General features: G+C 44.3%; 1 protein-coding gene across 14 annotated transcripts in view; it reads right to left on the bottom strand.

Moving 5' to 3' along the window:
* Positions 1–8,028: 8,028 nt before the first annotated feature.
* The window catches only part of ARPP21 (cAMP regulated phosphoprotein 21), a 167,912-nt gene continuing 154,354 nt past the window's right edge, over positions 8,029–21,586 (bottom strand). For all 14 annotated transcript variants that reach the window (XM_084753523.1, XM_084753522.1, XM_084753525.1 and 11 more), the window contains 2 exons: positions 10,038–10,186; positions 8,029–8,815 (listed from right to left, as the gene is read on the bottom strand). In XM_084753523.1, the coding sequence (XP_084609649.1) occupies positions 8,558–8,815; positions 10,038–10,186 (407 nt within the window). In that variant the 3' untranslated portion in view covers positions 8,029–8,557. The remainder of the gene's footprint in view (positions 8,816–10,037; positions 10,187–21,586) is intronic.

Here is a 21,586-nt window from a genome sequence, read left to right as displayed (position 1 = left end):
ACTGTGCTTGACTTTTTCACATAGGTGTTGGGGATGCCAGTTCAGATCTTCCTAATCCTGCAGCAAATGCCTTAGTCACTGATGCATCCCCTCAATCCTTTGCTATCTGAGTCTTAATTTTAGGACCTCTGTGAATCTGGTCTCGTTCTTTTGCCCTCCCCGTGTTCTCCATGTCCTCAGTATTTAACTGCCACCCCACCCCTTCATACACCCCCGTAGACTGAAAGGCTGAGACCTCGAGATTACATACAAAGATGGCATTTTTTTGATTGGAGGTATAACTCAGGGGTACAGGGTTTGCTTATTACGTGCAAGGTTTGTGGTGCCTGGTACTGCTCAAAAAGGGGGCGGGGGAAACGGTTAATTCAATGATTGAATAAGGGAATGAATGAACAAATTAATAAATTAACTAACTAATAAGCAAAGAGATAAAATGTGTTTTTTTCCCCCTCCAGTCCAAGTAGCCTAGGCCAGTGCATAGTACATCTGTGCATACTTAAGCACTCCACGAATTTGAGGTTGTTCCTAGGTTACGTGGCAGATGCATATAAAATCCCCTCCTGATTGACATCTTCCCCTCTCTGTTTCAAGCCAGACCTATTTCCATCCCGAAGAGTAAAATTCAATAAAACCTAATAAAACCAAATCAAATAGCAAATGTAAACATCCAAGCATTTGCTGTATAACCATCCTCAGGACCACTGATACCCTGTCTCAGAGGAGGCCTCATAGAGCCAGGAGAGTGATGAAGAATCCTTCCAGGAGGGCTTGTCCTCTCTGCAAGGAGACCCACCAACCATCAGCTGCCCTGCCTCACGTAAACACAGTGGGAAAGATCAGCAGGGCGCCTGCTCCTAGCGTGAGGATGTTTGTCTTTGATGACATACATATAGTGGCATTATCTGAGGTGGTAGACCCTGCTAGAAGTAGGTAGAGATTTAATTTTGAGACAGACACTGATAATGACAACTACTAGAAAGCAATCTCAAACCTCTAGAAAAACAGCCCATACCAATCAAAAGGGGTGGAGACAACCAACCAACCAACCAACAAACAACAACAACAACAAAGTAAGTATGTGGAATGAAGCAAAGAGCCCTGATCTTTGAAGTGGTGCCCATGGGAATAAGGAGGCAAAGTCCTGAGCCATGATGGATGGGTGTTCTCATCGTTTTCCAATACTGGACCATGGGAAGTAGCTATCGGATTTCTTTGTGTATCAAGAATGAGGAAGGACAGCAGGTTACCAAGAAGAGACTTGATACCCTATGAACATATACAGGGGGAGGTAATCCCCCTCAGGAACAGTCATAGGGGAGGGGAATAAGGGGAAAATGGGAGGGAGGGAAAAATGAGAGGATACAAGGGATGGGATAACCATTGAGATGTAACAAGAATAAATTAATAAAGGAGAAAAAAAAGAAAAGAAAAAAAAAAGAATGACTAAGTTGTACTGGAGGCTCGGCAGCTTGCCCATGATGCCTCCAGTTCTAGCCCAGGCTGTTTTCAAACTGTGACAGCTTACGTTCCCCACGCTCTGACAGCAACCTAAGGTAGATCTTCTATAGCTGTTTCCTCTGGGTCAGACATGATCCTTGCCACCTTGAATGAGAATGATGGAGATCACAGGCATGGGAACCTCAGGAGATCAGCCCTGTCAGCGTTCCCGCGGGTTGTGGGGCTAGACTCGTGCCGTTTAGTCACCCATGCTCCTGTAAGTCACAGCAATAACTCACTGGGTCATTAAGTTGAGCTTGTAGGAAATCCTTTCTTTGGTCTCTCAGCATGTTCTGTCAGTGAATAGACATCTCTTTGGATCTCTCTAGGTGACGTCAAGCAGTAGTAGGCATTTGCACGTGCTGATGATGCAGAAGCCTCCAAAGCTTTGCTGTGCCCTCAGTAAAACTCTTGAGTGATCCAAGCCTACAGAAGACACGCATCCTTGTAGCTGGACTTTTGGCTACTGTATTTGGTTCATTTTCTTACCTCCCTACACCACCCCTATCCCTTTTCACCCTCCAACACTAGGTAGGAGAGAAAGAAGGTTAGAGGGGAAAAGAGGTGTCGATATTGTTAGACTGCTTTCTACTGATCAGGGCTGTCAGAGTCCTTGGGACAAATGTGATCTTCCTTGCTCGAATATCTCCAACTAGCAACCAGCAATCCAGCAACCAGCAACAGCAGCAAGAGTAAACAAGATCAGCAACAGAGGCAAACAGGGGCAGTAGCAAAGGAAGCAGCAGCTGCCTCCCTCAGGGCTCTAGCATTTATTTACCCTCTCAAGAGTCCCCAGAATTCCAAGCATAAGCTAGCCACGGCTGGCAAAATCAAGCCTTTGCTAGAGCATGAGGCAGATCAAAGCTGCTGTGGACAATCTGAAGCATCCTGATATATCACACCTGGGATGAAAGCAAAAACACATTCACATAACATCTTTATGCTTAAACAGCAGCAGCAGCAGCAGCAGCAAAAATCTCATACAGTTCTGGTTTGCTCCATGATACCAATGGTAGCTGTGACCTGATAGCAGACCTTACTTGACTGTGTTTGAAATATGGTCTCTGAATAAAGACCCATTTCAGATATATCGCATTTTACTTTTGGAGGCACATACTTCTTTTATGAGCCTTGGCTGATATCATATTACTTTATTTTAGAATATTTTCTTAAGCTGCTGTTTGCCTGTTTTCTCTGTCTGTCATTCCGGGTCAAGCCAGCCAAAACCACCATGCATTTCCCAGGATGCACCCCTCCATAGATTCTACTCAGTCACCTTCAGCTCCAAACACCCTGAATTACATTTCATTTTTTCTTATGTTTCCTTGCCCTCCAGGAGTCCCTCTTAGCTGGAGTTAAGACACATTCACACCCCCGCCCTCTGCAAATTTGAGTTCATGTATCCAACATGGAGTGGGACAAAGGATTCTTAGAATCGCAGAGCGATAACCGGTCTCCTCCTTCAAATTCTTATTTGTATGTTATTCTTCAGCTGAGCTCTATAGCTGGTGTATTTTTATTTACTACTGATTCTTAAAGACAGGGGCTCCATAAACAGCGGCTCAAGGTCTTGCAATTACTGACTAGTATTCTATTTTGAGTTCTGTTGCTGTGACAAATTGAGGATGAATGAATTTAATGTTCTTCTCTCTTCTCTCTCTCTCTCTCTCTCTCTCTCTCTCTCTCTCTCTCTCTCTCTCTCTCTCTCTTCTTATACTTCCACATCACAGTCCATCATTTGAGGAAGGTCAGGGCAAAAATTCCAACTGGAACCTGGAGCCAGGAACTAAAGTGGACACCATGGAGGAACACTGCTTATTGGACTGCCCGTCCTTGCTCACTCAGCCTATTTCCTTGTCACACTCAAGACCCCCTGTGCAGGGCTTGCACCAGCCAGAGTGAGCTCAGTCCTCTCACAGCAATCATCAATCAAGAATATTTTCCGTGGATATGCTCCCAGACCAATTCTGATATACATATTTCCTCAACTTGGGTTCCCTCTTTCCAGATAACTCTAGCTTATGCCAAGTTGACAAGAACTAAGCAGGGCAGTGAGGATGCTGGGAGAGCATGATGAATAAATTACGTCATAAGTTACTCTCGTATTTGATCATGTAGAGGGAGGAAGAATCATCAGAAACAACTCTATTCATGCATATTTATACCTACGTGACTGTGCATCCATAGATATAAATGTAGAGATAAGTCCTTCAGCATTGATAGTTCAAAAGTGATAATGCAGAAATATGGTATTACAGCAATTGCTTCCATATTCATATGCCACGTTAGGGTGCAAATGCAGCAATGCCAAAGGCTATCTTACATTGAGTTGTGGTATTCCATTTAGAGATAGAACATTGCTGCTATTGAGATTAAAGCAAGTCCTAAATATGTTATTATTTTAGGATTTTTATATAGTATATGAATATATGAAAATATGAATTACATTGTACATGACAGGGTCTCACTATGCAGATTAGGTTGGCTTGAAGTCAAAGATCTGTTTGCCTCTGCTTCCTTCAGTACTGGTGTGAGCCACTATGCCTGGCTTGTAACACCCATCCACCCCCAACCCCCAACCACCTCCCACTCCCACAAATGTGTGTTGTTTTTACCACCCCCCCCCGCACCCCCGCATTAATGTCTGTGTAGCATATGTATACTTTGAGCCCAATGAGACCAGAGGAGGGCATCAGATTGCCTGGGACCAGAGGTACTGGTGAGGGTAAGCTGCCAAGTGGTTGCTGGGAATTGAAACCAGGTCCTCTGGAAGGGCAGCTAGGGTACTTAACTGCTGAGCCATCCCTCCAGCACCTTCTGATAATATGTTCTCAACTAGCTCCTTAAACACTTGTCATTTGACATTGCCTGTGATTGAAGGTGACTTTTTGGCAAAACTGGAAACTTATGGCTGCCTTTTGGAAATCCATAATATAAATTAATGCTAAAGATTTCCAGAAACCACGTAGGTTGTAACAATATTAATTAACCTTTCCTTTGTATAGATGCTCTATGTGCTACCTACCTCGCATAGCAGCCATAAGTAGCACGGAGCAAAAGGTGTTCTGGGCAAAAGGAGGTGGCTCAGTGGTTGAAATGCTTGCTGTACAGGTGTGGGACCAGAGTTTTGGTCTGCAACACCCACACGGAACTGTATGTGATGCCGAGTGTCTATAATTGCAGCATGTCTCCGGGGTGGGGTGGGGGGGATGGCGAGGGTGGAGTTGGACGCAAGAGGCTCCTCAGGAGCTCTCAGCTTAGCTAACCTGTCACACTCAGCAAAGAGCTAGAGACCCAGTCTTAATATGTAAGGCCAGGCCTGACACCTGAGATTGACCTCTGATCTCCACACACGTGTCATGGTGCGCACATGCCGGTTTGTTATTTTCGGATTTTCATCTATCTATCTATCTATCTATCTATCTATCTATCTATCTATCTATCTATTAGGTTGGGCTTGAACTGAGGGATCTGCTTGCCTCTGCCCCTTCTAGTGCTGGGTATGAACCACCATGCCTAGCTTGTTAAAACTGGAAGCATGTGTACATGTAACTACCTCCTCCACCACACATACAAACATTTCATGTATGCATATATTAAAAATATAGGGGCTGAAGAGATTTCTCAGTGGTTAAAAGTGCCGCCTGCTCTTCCAGAGGTCCTGAGTTCAGCCCAGTAACCTCATGGTGGCTCTAAACCATCTATAATGTGATCTGATGCCCTCTTCTGCAAATAAAGCACTCATATACAATAAATAAAATTTTTAAAAAAATACATAATATATAAAAATATTTATAAAAACGTAATATATATTTTAATATATTTTAAACTATATATTTTAAAAATTGCTCCAAGGAAAATATTTTATTTTTTGTTTATATAAAATATATGTCTACTACAGTTTGACAATCCCCAAAGATCTATTTCTGCTTTACTTTGAAAGTGAGGCATTTCCAGTATCAACTCTGGTTTGAAGGTGATCAAGACACATGTGATACAGGTGCCTGAGGACAGGTGAATGTTGGAGCTGCAGCTGTGTCTGCTTCGTTAGCCTGTGTGTGGAACAGAGGGAGAAGGGGGACAGAGTGCCCACACACCCATCACAATTTGACTGTTGTCAACAGTGGAATCAAAAACTAAATATGCCCCCCCATGTCTGTTGCTTCACCCCTCACTGTGTTTGATTTTTTTCTAAGTCATTTTCTTAAAAAGGTGTTTTTCACAAAGGGCTCACATTTCTAATAGCGACTTACAGCTCTATTCCAGCCTTCAAATTATATTCACCGTTATGCATCTTGTTTCTGTAATGCCGGTGTACCCTCTCCTGCCTCCCTCACACCCTGCAGGAACGTGTTAAACAACAGCATGCTATAGAGGCGCAAAGAGCATTCCAGCTCATGTTTGGGGCATTTGACTTTAGGATCACTGTCAAAGACTGAAGACTAAGAAATGAAAGTTTTTGAAAAGTGAATCTGGGCTGGAGATGATTCTGAGGGTATAGGTGCTGGGCTCTACGCTGGAAAACCCTGAGGTCCATCCCTAGGACCCCATTCCCCAATATACATTCAGACAGGCATGTACACACACACACACACACACACACACACACACACACACACACACATTAAATAAATAAATGACTATAATTTTAAAAAAATGAATCCATATGGTCCAAGACCCTCCTTCCATTAGGGAAAGATGTTAGCTGGGAAAATGTACTATCTTTCCTCAGTGTGGTTATTGGTTCAATGGCTAAAAAAAAAAAGAAAAGAAAAAAAGAAATATTCCTTTTTTTTTTTAAAACAACACTTTTCATGGTCAGGGATTAGCTTGATGAAAAAATAAGTAGACCCAGATATGGGAAAATAGAGCAGACATCACAAGGAGCGAAGTTAATTAGAGTAGCACAAAAGCTCCCTTTGAAAGGAAAAAGAAAATGATAGACAGAAAGAAATGATAATCTACTAAGTAGGGTTTTTAAGTGCTTAACTCTATCCACAGCTAAACAACATGAAAATGAAAAATCCAACGTAGAGAATGTGATCAAATGGGAACCAATGAGAATTTTCCTGATACCATGCCTGTAATTTGCTTTTTAGGTAGGAAATATAAACAATGAAGCATTATGCTGTGGTATTTAAGATGAAAGCTATGAGGTTTTATTCCCTGAAATAAGCATCTTTCTAAGGGCTGATTCTCAGAGCCCAGAGTTCAGTTATTAATTTTTAAATGTTGTGCTAACTCCATTTTAACCATGAACCCCATGGGGACTGGATAGCCACAGGCTTCTTATATTAGCTTTGCAGATGCTCTAGCTTTTGTGATCAAATCACTCTCTCTATATATTATTTTCCAGTTGCCAAGACAAGTGTCAGCACCTTTGAATGTTAGCTGAGTGTCAACCCAGCGGTACTTTGGAGTACATGGTCTAGTATAGCGGGAGAAACCAGGTGCTATCTCTTCTATGTTACTGTAAGCACATTTATCTTTCAGGTACATGGCTGAATTCCAGGAAAGATAGGACAAGACTAGATGTAGGCTGGGTATCCTTAGTGACAGATCTGGAATTGCCTCGTAGGTATGGTTGAGCTATACACTTCCAGTATTTATATAACTAAAAGGCCATGGCATGGCATGGCAGCCTTGGGGGCTACTAAAAAGGGTTTGCTTATGGTAGCTCTCAGAGAGATGTCACGCAACTCAAAAATGCCTGGAACAACTTTGCCCTGTAGCGTTCGTGAGATGGTGCCCAGAAAGAGCAACAGTGGCACCAATAAAGCATAAACAGACATGTTGAGTCATAAACGAGACTTCTCTACGATGTCTCCCAAGGCACAGCAGATTTCAAGGAGGAAGGGAAAGTAAGGATGTGAGAGCCAGAGGAAGAGGTGGATCTTCTTGGAACACCATCTTCTAGGCGTAATACAGTGTGGAGCAACTGAGCTCACAGCATCTACGCTTACCTACACATGATGGAGCGTGTCAACATCCTGTCGTGGGAGGATGAGGGGGGTGGCGTATAAATCCCTGTTCCTCTCTAAGGATTTATAGTTAATGGTTGCTGAGGGAGAGAGACTTTTCCTCTAAGGAGGTAATTGCACAAGCTCCTGGAAATCATCCCCTACCCTTGCTTCTGTAAGAAGCCCCAGTGAAACTCACTTATCAGAAGGAAGCCAGTGAGTAGCACCCCTCCATGGCCTCCGCATCAGCTCCTGCCTCCAGGTTCCTGCCTGCTTGAGTTCCTGTCCTGACTTCCTTTGGTGTAAGCCCAATAAAGCCACTCCCCCAAATCCTCACTGATTCGTTAAAAACAAACAAAAAAGTGCCATGGAAGCTGCCGCACTAAGTGAGAAGAGGGAGGGTACCGAGGAGAGTCTGAGGAGACACTGAAGTTAAGTGTAGTCAAAAGGCAATCTGTCGAAGTATGACAGTTTCCTGATGAAGCTCATTTGGTATAATTAACATCTGCTGATAAAAAAAAATTAACAAACAAGTAAATAGCATATTGAAAGAGAGACTGAAACAAGCTGGTGGTAAAAACTTGACCTTCCTCCATAAGGTCAGATAAGCTTTTATTTTGATTAAACACTACAATACCATATATATCCATTAAAAAAAGAAAACTCTATAATGTATATAAATTATTCCTTCCATTCCTTAACTCTCTTCTTTTTCCATTACAGCTTTGGTACAGTGTGATTTAGTTTATATATATTTTTAAATACTTTTAGCATCACGAACTCAACACAAAGTACAAAACTAATCCGAATCAGGGATATTGTAGTCTACACAGTGGTATTCAGCGGTAGAAAATCTTACCTTGATGAATTCATGTCACTAGCTAAGCTAGAGAGGCAAACCTAGCAGACATGACAGAAATATGCACCATTAACCAGCTAATGTGTGTAGTAGTCTTTGATTAGTTTGTACAGAATACCAGCAGCAAATTGTTTGAGCGTTGAGTGAATTTAGAGTCCTCAGCCAGTCGTCAAAGTCTCCTCTTTCTCTGAAGGCCGTGAGTTAACATCTGATGGACGCGGACTGCAGGCAGCCTGAGCTCTCAGAACTTGACCTGCCAACCGGCGTTGCTCATGCTCGCACAGTTTGTCCTGCAGCTAGCAGACATGACAGGAACCGTGCTGGAGGGGCAGTGTGGACCCATTAACCTTAGGTTGTTCTGAGGGGTTGGCGGTGTGACGTTACAGTACATAGGCATTCCGGTGGCTGGGAGTGACCCTTGGCCTGCCTGGCTGGGCAGCATGATTGGTAGTTGGTAGGTCTGCTGGGGCACTGCTTGAGAACCTTGGGTCATTGGCACCTGTGCAAGACACAAGCAAAACTCTAGGTGAAAAGGCTGCTTCTGTGTTTTCAGCGAACGGTACGGTGTCTGTCAGTCGAGTGATAAGTTTAAGTTGGACCAGATCCCCAATCCCGTATCTACCTATCACTTACCAGTTGTTTCACTTGGAGAAAGTCACTGAACCTGTCCGACTATATAGCTTTGACACTGTTACATGGAACATCGTCATGGCTTAGGATTATGTTGTGCTGTACTCACATGTTCTGTAGGATGCTTGTAGCCTGTGAACCATAGGTTGCACATGCGTGGAGATCATTTGGATAAGTGCATCTCTGCCAAAGAAACACTCAAGTATGGCAGGTGCAGATCCCAGGATGCAGCAGATGCTTAGAAGGATGAACTCTAATAGCCTCCTTCCCTTCTCCCCTCCCTCCCTTCCCTCCCTCCCTCTCCTCTCTCCTTTGCCCCAGGACACCATCTGAAGGCCCCTCTAGCTTTCTCTCAGTATGGAAGACCGTGACTCTTTCTAGTTTCATGAGAACAAGCTTGGAGACTTCCTTAGTAAGGAGGGCACTTTGCCCAAGCAGAAGGGTTGAGCATAGTTTCTTTAAAGCTAGATGCACCCGGGACAGCTAAGTTGAATAACCTAGCCATCGCATTCATTCACTCACTCCTAGCTGCTTCTTCTCGAAGGCTTCAGGTTACAAAGTACAAAAGCATATGTAATATGTGCTAAAGACTCAAGTTGTTCTGGTCTGAGGATGAAACTGTGCCCACACCAGTGTGCTTCAGATGCGTGTGGGATGCCATGTGGAGATCTGCAATAACTTGCAACCGTGGTAGAGTGAAGCTGGCCTGAATGAATACAAACACGGCTGAGGAGTTGCCATGATGGTTTTCTACCAAGTATCATTTTAGTAAAGGGTCCAAAAGTCTTTTTGGACAGAACATCAAAGGATGTCTTATATTATATTTTATGAATATACGTTTATACGGAAGCAATTCATACAAAACATTTAGAAACCCCAACGTTAGCACTGGCGCCTGCCTAGCATTTTCTACATTTATATCTCAGTTCAAAGTTAGCTAATGGATGCATGGGTCAAGCATCCATGACCCTACTACTGCCTCCCCTTCCCCCCCTGCCCCCCCCCCCCCCGTCACCAGCTAAACTTCATATATCTTCTACTTTGAAAAGTGTGAATTTATGACCAGGGCTTTCCAGGCTGCCTTCACGCACCTGATAAGAAGACATGGTTGGGTAGGAGACCATCACGCTCTGCACTGGGGCTCCCTGTTGACTGTTCATCACACCCTGGCTGTGAGCTGACTGCTGTACTCCCATCAGGCCTTGGAAGCCCTGCTGACCAGACATGACAGGCTGGTAACCTGTAAAGGAAAGAAAAATAAAAAAAAAGTTCCTCTGAATAGATTGATGGATTGTAAGAGGCTGCCACAGGAAGGAATTGTGGCATTGCTTAGGGTGCAAGCTCTTGTTTCTAAGTGAGCCTCAGACATCTCAGTCTCCATGCTGTGAGTATGCTGCCCAGGTGTCTGTTTCCTAAGAATGATTTAAAAAAAAAAGAAAGAAAGAAATCTCCAAGTATGGACAATATTTTGGCTTCAAAAGGTCCACTGACATTTACGTTGCTACATAAAACAGTTCAAGAAAAATCTTCTATATTTGTATTGTTACAAAGAATGGTCCAATGAAAACCCTCTGACATTTCCATTGCTGCATAGAATACCCCTCCCCCCAAAAATCTGACATTTCTATTGTTACATAGAATCATCCAATGAAAACCTTCTGGTATTTCTATTGTTACACAGACCAGTCCAATGAGCACATGTGACTATGATTAATTCTTAATTACACAGAGGCCTCTCTTGACATCATAAATTATAGCTTTCATGTTTGACGTCTTCAGTGGTCTCAATAATTTCAGATTATTAAGGATGTTTTCGTTTAAATGGCTGCTTCACTTATTTTCCCACCCTCCTGAACTTGCCTTATGTGTGCAGAGGCCACCAAACAGCCTATTCACACAGTATGGGTTCGATTTGGCCATGTCCTGGTGAACAAAACAATTCCCTATGCTGACAAATTAAACAGCTCCTGGCAGGGGGAAGGTATAAGCAAGAGAAGAGTCCATTGTGCCTTTAATTCTGCTCAACAGTTAGCTCCTAAGAGAACATTCCAGTAAAATACCCAACAAGTAGTCATGAACATGTATCAGACAGCATAGAATACAGTATCTTTTTAAAAAAATTATCTATTTTTATTCATTTATGTGAGTCAGTTGGTTGGCCCTCTTTTCTTTCTTTTTCTTAAGTGATAGAGCAGATTTGATGTATTTATGTTTGTCCTCAAATAAGTGGCTTAAATGTATTGTGAAAGAAGATTGAGAACTGCTCTTATAAATGTGGAAGAAAGTTACAACTTCAATAGGGACAGCACAGTAGTGAACACACACAACAGCACCAGTCCCTGCTGTACAGTGAGGTGTGCGCAGAGCTTACACAGTAACCACATGGAGAGACTGAGAATAAGACAGGGGAGTCTGACTCACGGATACTGAGATACGTTGTACAACCTGATTCTAAGAAATGAAGCAAGAACACAGAGTGTATGTCCAGTGTTAACAGGTGGCATGCACTGAGTATGTGTGAAGACTGTGGCTTCATAATGAGGAAAAAGAAAATTATAGCCTGCACAGAAGAAAGTATGTGGCTGTATATAAAATACTTCCATTTATTTCAGAAATATCATAGAGACATGTCTGCAGAGAGATGCTGAGTTAGAGGACCTGTTCTAGTCTCCAAGTTGGTTTGAAATGAGCTGTTGGTACGGAAGACAGGGGACAAGAAATTTGGGGACAGGCCAAGGTGGGAGGTCTGGCCAGTGCCCAGAGTGAGGAAGCTGAATCAGTGTCTATTTTTTAAACTGCCTTGTGTGTCGTCTTATTTTTATTTTCACTGCACACCTTGCTCATTATTAGAGGTTTTTAATTTTGTAAAGTTATTTGAAATCCTTTAAGGACACCACATGTCACCAACGTAATTAAGAGTAATGGCTGCCTTTCTGCTCTGTCCTCACCACAGTGCATGTGCAAAGCTTTCCTTTAATGTGCTCGGAGTCCCATGGAAGCCTCAGAGCACCATCCCGGAGGGCTCACAGCTTAGTGAGTGTAGCTCAGAGGAAAACCCACCCAACTTGGGTTAAGAAGTACCACATAGGCCAGGCCATTGTTAACCCTGCTTCTCAGAAGGTCTTGGATGCAGAGTACAAGCCCTTTGGAAATGCTTTCTGTTGGTCTCTCATGTGTGCACACCTCCATTCTAACCTATAGGCAGCTGCTATGATATTTTACATGATCAGGTCTGGCAGGGGAGGTAGAAAACTTAGTAAATGCTCATCTTGCAAGCATGAGCACTTTAGTTCAATCCACGGAAGGTTTGTTTAAAAGAAAAAGCAACATGGATGTGGTGACACACACTTGTAATCTCAGAGCTAAGGAGGCAGAGACTGGCAGATCCTGGGTCTTGTGCCCTGGCCAGTCTAGTCTGATAAGAGATTTCCAGGCCAGTGAGAGACTCTAAATTAAAAAGAAAAGTGGCAACACCTGAAGAATGGCACTCAAAATTGATCAATTGATCTCTGTTACACACACACACACACACACACACACACACACACACACACACACACACACACGGCGGGGGGGGGGGGATCTCACAGGGGAGGGTAGTACCCACATACACAGAAGAAACCTATATCCTGAAAAGACAATCAGAGTGTTTTACCATTTCCTCATCAAGTTATTCTTAACCACACTGAGTTCTTTGTAGCATGCATTGTTGTACACATAAGAAAATAACTTGATGTGGTTGTGGGAGAGTTACAGTCAATTACATACTATAGTTTCTCTTACCATGTGCTTCTGTAACAAAGGGCAGGCAACGTGAAGTTGCCGGCAAGGTCATGCCACTAGGAGTATTCTAACAGAGGTGTATTTCTGGCTGAAAACAGAGGGCAGTCTTTTAAAATCTGGCATCTCCATGGATCTTTTACTGGTTACATGTAGCCACTAGATTAATGGTTCTCAACTTGTGGGTCCTGACACATTTGGGGGTCAAATGACCCTTTCATAAGGGGTTGTCTAAGCTCATCGGAAAACGCAGATATTAAGTTATGAAGTTATGAAGTAGCAACAAAAATAACTTTATACTTGGGGGCCACTGTTGCAGCATTAGGTTAGTTGAGAACCACTGCATTAGGCAAATTAAAAAAACGATGAAGAGGAAAGGAGAGGAGGAGAGGAGGCCAGAGGGATGAGGGAGAAGGGGCTCTAGTGTCCGAAGCTCATTTGCGTGTTTGCCCATCAGACACTTCCGTCCTTCCACAGTCTCTCGTTGTGTTAAAAAATAAATTGATGTGGCTCATGAGAGAGTCTTCAGTCAGGACAATCTTTAAACCAAAACTAAGGCGAAGGGAAATGAATGGAGGTGAAAGGACATTCAGAGAGAAAGAGAGGGCTGGAGGAGATGGAGAGGGGGAGGAGGGAGGGGAGGGGGGGAGGGAGAGGAGGTGGGGGGGAGGGAAGATGGGAGAGAGAGGGAGGGGGGGAGGGAGGGAGGGGGGGAGGGAGGGAGGTTCCTTTAGAGGAAAATGAAATATTAAAGGACAGGCAGAGTTGCTCCATCTCCATATAGGGCACAGCTTGAGGCAGAGCTATACCTCCTTTCCAGGGAAAACAGATGCAGCTACTTGCAACCTCTCCCTCCACAGGCCTCATCCCAGGATGATTTGTGAGAGTTAGCATTTGGTTATGCATAGCAATATGCTCCCAGCTCGGCACTGGGGGGGGGGAGGGGTCCCACAAGTAAACACACTTAAGGCAAATAAGGATTTATGTGGGAGAGGCGAATAGTCTTCAATTTCAAGATGAAAACTGAAGTGTCAGGGAGGCTCAATTTATATTCATGAATCGCATTCCTTTCTCAATTCGCTCTCCAGGCAAGAAATTTACATCCGGAATGGTTTAATTGGAGGCACCCGTTTCTTTAAATTATGCCAGGGAAGGTGGGATGGAGAGGGATCCCTAAGACAGGGAGGCTGCTTGGAATGTGATCTGAACTCCTGGGAAGATGCAGAGAACTAAAAATAACACAGTGGTGACCCAGGAATGAACCAGCAGCTTCTGCCTGGGACAGGCTTTGTCTGAGGCAGGGATGGCAGAGCCCCTGGCAGCCTGCTTATCTTGCGTGCTCGAATGAAAAAAATGCGTCCCAGTTTGTCAATCGGTAGCTGTGAAATGATCACTCTTTCATATTTATTGAGGATTAGTCAGCTATAATACATCTCACAAAATAGAAAAAAAAAGCAACATCCTCTCTGCCTGATGGGCTTGCTCAGGAAATGATGAAGACATTAGCAGCTTTTATTATTTCACATGCAGTCAAGATGGATTCAGTTTTCAAGTCACGTGTGCCGTTTATTTTTCTGAAAGTGAAAAGGTTAAGGGTGGACGGATGCCTCCTGGCCACTAAGGAACAACCTTGCTTACTAAAGGGAGATTATGGTGTGCACTATATCTGGCCCTTGTAAATCTGTGAATTAAACAGGGCTTCTGTTAAATGGCATGAGAGGTTGAATGCTGTGGGTACCTTGAGGGACTTGGCTAATAGTCAAGAAGAAAAAAAAAAAAGGTTTGTCCTGATGCAATAATGAAAAACTGAAAACTCAGGATGTAAAATGATTTGACATGATATACTGTTGAGACTGATTTTTTTATATTGTTGACTGACATATTTATTATTGAGTAAATTTACTAACTATATAAACCAGATCACTTATCACAGTTGCATTTATTGATCATCCTGTGGAAATTTCTTTGTTTTTTTTAAAAAAAATTTACTAATTTATTCTTGTTACATCTCAATGGTTATCCCATCCCTTGTATCCTCCCATTCTTCCCTCCCTCCCATTTTCCCCTTATTCCCCTCCTCTATGACTGTTCCTGAGGGGGACCTCATCCCCCTGTATATGATCATAGGGTATCAAGTCTCTTCTTGGTAACCTGCTGTCCTTCCTCTGAGTGCCACCAGGTCTCCCCCTCCAGGGGACATGGTCAAATGTGAGGCACCAGAGTATGTGAGAAAGTAATATCCCACTCTCCACTCTACTGTGGAGAATGTTCTGTCCATTGGCTAGATCTGGGTAGGGATTTAAGGTTTACCGCCTGTATTGTCCTTGGCTGGTACCTTAGTTTGAGCGGGACGCCTGGGCCCAAATCTGCCTATCATAATGTTCTACTTGTAGGTTTCTAGGACCCTCTGGATCCTTCTACTTTGCCATTCTCCCATGTTTCTCTCATCTAGAGTCCCAATAGGATGTCCTCCCCTCTGTCCCAGTTTCCTGGTAAGTGAAGGCTTTCCTGGGACATGCCCCTTGGGCTAGTATGCAGATATAAGTGAGTATATACCATTTGAGTCTTTCTGCTTCTGGGTTAACTCACTCATTATGATCATTTCTAGCTCAATCCATTTGTCCACAAATTTCAGGAATTTCTTGTTTTTAATAGCTGAGTAGTATTCCATAGTGTAAATGTACCACAGTTTCTTTATCCATTCTTCTATTGAGGGACACTTAGGCTGTTTCCATGTTCTGGCTATTATGAATAAGGCTGCTATGAACATGGTTGAGCAAAATTTCTTGTTGTGTGCTGGAGCATCTTCTGGGTATATTCCAAGGAGTGGAATAGCTGGGTCTTGAGAAAGCCCTATTCCCAGTTTTCTGAGATAGCACCAGATAGATTTCCAAAGTGGCTCTTACTTAAAGGTTTTGCTACAGATAACAATTTGGAATGGATGACGAGACCAAACAGCAATGTGGTAGATATCTTCTTCTACTATTAGTTAATAGTCTGCTTGATATAACGATTTTTATTCCTGTCTGGGGTGGAGGGTGATGGCTCAATAGGTAGAATGTTTGCCATGCAAATGTGAGGACCATACTCCTGATCCCCGGCACCTACATACATGCCTGTGATGTCAGCATTTGGAAGGTAGAGACAGGGGACTCCTGGAGCAAGATGGCTCATTAGGCCAGCCGTATCAGTGAGCTCTGGGTTCGATTGAGAGACCCTGCCTCAATAAATAGAGTAGAGATCAATTAGAGAAGACTCCCAATGTCAACCTTAGGCTTCCACATGCATGTGTACAAACATTCGCCTATACACACACAAACACACTCATGCACGTGTGCCACACAGTTGTCCCTGTGCCGAGCTACATATATCCCTGCACTGCTAAGAGATCACCTTTAAGGAATAGCTGGCTTCTGAAGTCAAGCTCTGCTCTTTTGCCTGAGGTATGCGGTGGGATCATGGTGGCTCCTGATTATGGCAAAGCTGGCTATGAACATGAAAACAAATTATTTATCCAGGACTGGCCCCTCCTTTTGCAAGTTTCTATTATCTGCTGGTTCTTGGCTCCTGTGGACTCTTCTGAGTCTTCTCCCACTTTGAACTCACTCATGGTAAGCCAGCTTTATATATCTTGACCATCCAGTCTCCGGCCAACAGAGACTTAAGCGCTCTTGCATGACGCTACAGAATCCTCAGAGGCAGTCACTATCACGAAACCCCTTTTGCGGAAAATGATGACTTTAAGAGATGCAGTAAATCATTAAGACTTCAAAGCTGCTATGAGAGACCACTAGAATTTATGCTGTGGCTTCTGACCCTGTAGCCCTCCTGCTTTCTCTCTCGACTGAAGTGCTATTTATTATGCTGGCTTCCCCCCTCTCTTGTGTGTCATATAATCTCTCTCTCATGTGGCAGGTGTTCAATAACCATTTGGTACATTAATTGCTTTCTCAATAGTTAACACAATTAGGTGAAGAGGAGAAGAGTTATGAACCACAGTTTTTGAACAAAATCCTCTTCATGGGAAAGAAAAAAAAATACCAAAGTGGAAACATGACTGCCTTGTGAAAACTAACTCTTTCCACTCAGGAACTGTCCCACAGGCTGGTTCTGTAGACGGCAGGGCAGAGGGTGGACCCTCGGTGTGTGGGATGACATTGGAGGCCATTCAAATGGATACTCTGAAAATCTTGGAAGAGCAGACAGGGTGGGGCGGTCTTCCATTTTGTTCTGTTGTACCCTCACCCTGACCAAAAGCAACTTAAGGAATGAAAGAGTGTTTGTTGATGTTGTTTGTTTGTTTGGTTGGTTTGTTTTCTCATTTTGTTTCTGGTTTATCATCCAATGTCAGTCCACCCTTGAGGGAAAACGGAAGCCTAGACTCAGCAGCTAGCCCCACAAAAGCCACAATCAAAGCAGAGCAAAGGGAATGCACCCATGCCACCTGCTTGCCTGCTGCTTATGGGTAACTAGTTTTTGCCTTCTTGACAGCCCACAAAAGGTTACAGCCTGTATTAAGGGTGAGTCTCCCCCACCTCAGTTAACATCCCAGATGATCCCTCACAGACTCCCCCATAGGCCAGACTGATCTAGGCAAATCCTCAACTGAAGTCCTCTTTCGGGCCATTTTAGGTTGTCTCAGGTTGGCAGTTAAAACCATCACAGATAGCCCAATTCTGCGTGACAGCAACTCAATCAGGAGCCTCCTGGACAACTGCTTAACTCCGGGAAGAGCACTTGGCTGTTGGAGATGGAGGCAGTATTCATAGTATTTTGAGGGTAAATATGGGTGGGAGAAATATATGGGGATCTGCAGAGCAACCTAGGACATCAGATGAGGGGCTGGAGAAAACCCAAAAGCCTGCCTACCTGAGGCCACTTCAAGAGCACCATGCTTTGGAGCATATGCTACTGTTACGTGTTCTCACCATGTAGATATTGTGAGTGTTACCTTTAGTTTTATTTCACCACAGAGGCTACATCTCTAGGACATGAAGTCCTCCCCAGCTGGGGCAAGCACCACCTTTGTTGTTTCAGGGGGGCTGCAGGTGAGAAAAGCAAACCTGTGGCTTCTTCCTCCCTGAGGGTTCCTGAAGTGGACTGCCACCTTATGCCTCAGAGGGCAGCCTTTGTGCACTTCACCAAAAGACATAGCCACCTACGTGCTGCATGAGGAGGTCGGCATCCAGGAGGTTCCCCAGACATATCTGACGTCACCATTTTTGATGCCAGTGTCTAGCTCAAATACGTGTTCCAGGTGACTGGTCCCCAGCCTGGCAAGCCAGTCCATGTGAAAAGCAAGGCCCGAGTTTTTCTAAGACATGTTTCTCCGTGCCAGTCTGCTGGTGTATGTGATTCAAAGCCTATGCCTGGCCTTTCAGGCAAGGAGGCAGCGCGTAAGGGAATGACATTTTCTCTTCGGCCATTGAAGCCCATTAGGAGCTGTTTCTTCTTTGATAGAGATGCCCTCTTTCACCTTACGTATTGGCAGTCTCTGCATCCATCCCCTTCCTCTCCCTTGATATGTATTATTTAGTGGCTTTAATTCCTCGGGAAGGGGGTGCCTTGACCTGGGAGGAGCCTGCATGAGGAATGTGCGATGCTCAGCACACTCCTTCAGAGACCAGCCCGTCCTAATGACTTTGAAGGGAGCCATGACAGGTCTGAGTGTAGCCAGACTTCCCGAAGAAGCTCTTCTCTCCTCACTCGCTCCTTTCCTCATTAGCTTTCATCCTTCACAGTGAGTAATTCTTAAAAGCCTCTTTACTGTCCCCCGAGAACAGGCATGTACAGGTCATTGTCTGATGTTAGCACACATCAGAGGAGCCGTCCTATTACTGCCGGCCTGGGGGCCTCCTCCCCCCAATTACAGCGCCCTGATCCGCGTTATCACAAATCCAAAGCTGGGTTCCTTTCTCTCTTTTCTTTTCTTTCTTTCTTTTTTCCTTTTCTTCTCTCTCTCAAATCAGGCCAAACATGAGAGACATTGTTAAGTGACTAGAGGAATGGCTCATGCGCAGAATCTCAATGAAGGCTCTGGAGGAAGCGGGGCTGAATTCCATTTTAAATGGACGAGGCTGTCATATTATTGAAGTCGTTCTCTGAACTTTGCCGGCCCAGAGTGCTATGCTGGCAGCCAGAGATCTCCAACAATCCAGAGAGACGAAGGCGGCCGCTTGCAAGACTCACCAGCATTTTACTTTCTTAATGAGGGTAGGGGCTCAGAGGAAAGTGTAGTGCTCCTGTACCTCACCTGGCCCCGTTAATTGTAGTGCTGCAACCCCCCCCCCCCCCATGGGGACAGGGTGTGTGTGTGGGATGCTGGCAGAGTCAAGAGGAAGATGGAGAAGGCTGTGGTAACCGGTCACTTTGTGGCTGTCTCCACAGATTTTGTCTCTTTTTATCTGGAGGTCACAGGCCATGAAGTCAGCATTGCTGACCTTACATGACTGCAGGGTGTAAGGGTGTAGCTAACTCTGGCCAACCATGTCAAGGTAAGTACCACAGATTTGAGATGTAGACAGTTATCTATGACTACACCTGGCAAACATTTTCATAAGCCGCACATCATGTCTAAGAAGTAGGCGTCAGGGCCAGGAAGATGGCTCCATGGATAAGGCTTTTTCTGTGCAAGTGTGAGTACCGGAGTCCAGATCCTCAGAGACCACACACACTCTGGGAGGGCACAGCAGCCCACCTGCAGTCCCAGTGCTGAGGATGTGGCTGTGATGATGCTCTAGGCAAGCTGGCTAGCTGGGTAAGCCAAATCAGGAAGCTAAGGTTGCTGTGACAGACCCTGTCTCAGTAAGTAAAGGGGAGAACATCCAAGAATGACCAGTGTCTGCGCGCTCTCTCTCTCCCTCTCCCTCTCCCTCTCCCTCTCCCTCTCCCTCTCCCTCTCCCTCTCCCTCTCCCTCTCCCTCTCTCTCTCTCTCTCTCTCTCTCTCTCTCTCTCTCTCTCTCTCTCTCTCTCTCACACACACACACACACACATAGACATAAGGAATCTTCATTGTTATTTGCAAGCAATCACATCATCTTGTTCATTTCCAGACTAACAGGTCTTGATCCCAAACGCTGAACCAGTGGCAGGGTTAGCAAAAACATTGGTCTTGTGATGCTGGGCAGCTCCAGCAGTGAGCAGAGAAAGAGATGCTTAGGATATGAGCTAAATCAGAGATGGGGGAGGGGACACAGATGCACACTTAGGAAGTGTCACAGCAGGAACAATCATCATGAGATCCATCAATGCTGTATGCTTGAGAGACATGAGAAAGGACTAACTGGCTTTATTATAATTCCAATTACCAGTGGTATTTAGGAAACCTGCCCCTGCCCCATGCCCCTCCCCCACCCCTCATGTGCTGGTGGCTGACTGAACACCTGATCTTGAGTTTGCTAGGCAAGTGCTCTGCTACTGAACTGACTCCTCACTCCCAGGAAATCCATCTGCCCGAGAAAGGAAAGTCCCTATGGAAAGCATGGGCTAAGTTCCCTGGTGCAAATATTCTCACAGTTACTGGTTTCAAACTACAAAAGGCTTTAAAACCAGTTGGCAAAATTTCTGATTGCGTTTTAAAATGTATTATTTCTTGAACATATCTGTATGGAGTGTGCATATAAGTGTGTGTGTGTGTGTGTGTGTGTGTGTGTGTGTGTGTGTGTCCAGTCCCACAGCATATATGTGTGTGCTAGTGTGTGTGTGCACCTTTTGTTATATGTGTGAGCATGTGTGTGATGGCCAGAGGACAGCTTCAAGAGTAGTTCCTCAGGAGCCATCCACCTTGCTTTTGAGATGGGATCTTTCACTCGCCTGAAACTCCTCAAGAAGGCTACTCTGTCTGCCTGTTGAGCCCCAGGGATCCACCTCTGGATGTCTCCCCAGGAGTGCAATGCAAGCTTATGCTATCATACCTGGCTTGCTTATGTGGGTTCTGGAATCTTGCACTCCGGTCCTTAGGTTTATAGAGTGAGCACTTTTCTGGTTCAAGTGTCTCTTCAGGCCCATGGCTCCTGATGTGTTAAGCCCTTTAAGCTGACAGCAGATGCTTCTGGCTCACCCCTAACCTAATAGTCTGTATTGGGCAGCCTCACTTGCCCTTCGCTTCAATTTATGTTATTTTTATCTTCCTTCCTCAAATCCATTATTTGTTCTTTGCTATTTAGCATCTGAGTGACCATAAGCGCCCTTCACAGGCCTTATATGAAGGCTGGAGAAGGCCTTAATCAGATGTGGGTGGTAAAGTGGGAGAGGAAAGAAAGGTGGGAGCATGTCTTAGACTTTGGGGACCCCTGAGGAAGGGAGTACTCCTTGGGCATTTTTGCTTTGAGCAGGGGTAGGGATGGAAAGCAACTAATGGAAGGCTTCTTGGTGGTTCTTTGACAAGCCTGATATAGGGAGGCTTAATTTTTTTTCCCTTGAAAAGTCCTTTTCATCTGATTTTTTTCCCCTAGACTTGACTTGGAACCTACAGATATATAAAGTCAGTACCACCAAACATCTACTGATAATAAACCATAAATATAATCCTTTTAAATTATTTATTATATAAACAACTTCACTGTTGATTTACGATGAAAGAAAACTTGTGAACTAATGATATGGAATGCCGTTTATAAAACAAACCACAGACATTCCAATGTGATATCTCTATGCTGAGGAATGACAGTAGGAAAATATGAAATGCCTTTGTTTTCCATAATGACAACATCGTATTTCTATAAGAGCAGAAAACATTGTGTATGCAGCCAAAACACTACCACTCATATAACGTGACATGGTACGGAATCTGAGCCTAAGGGTTTGCAGCAGTGTGATTCATGCTGGGTGGGGTGATGGCATCCCCAGGATGAAGTGTG

Source organism: Acomys minous (assembly GCF_964271855.1).
Source record: "Acomys minous genome assembly, chromosome: 13".
NCBI lineage: Eukaryota > Metazoa > Chordata > Mammalia > Rodentia > Muridae > Acomys > Acomys minous.
The sequence above is the reverse complement of the archived record's forward strand: the minus strand, read 5'-3'. Positions and strand labels throughout refer to the sequence as shown.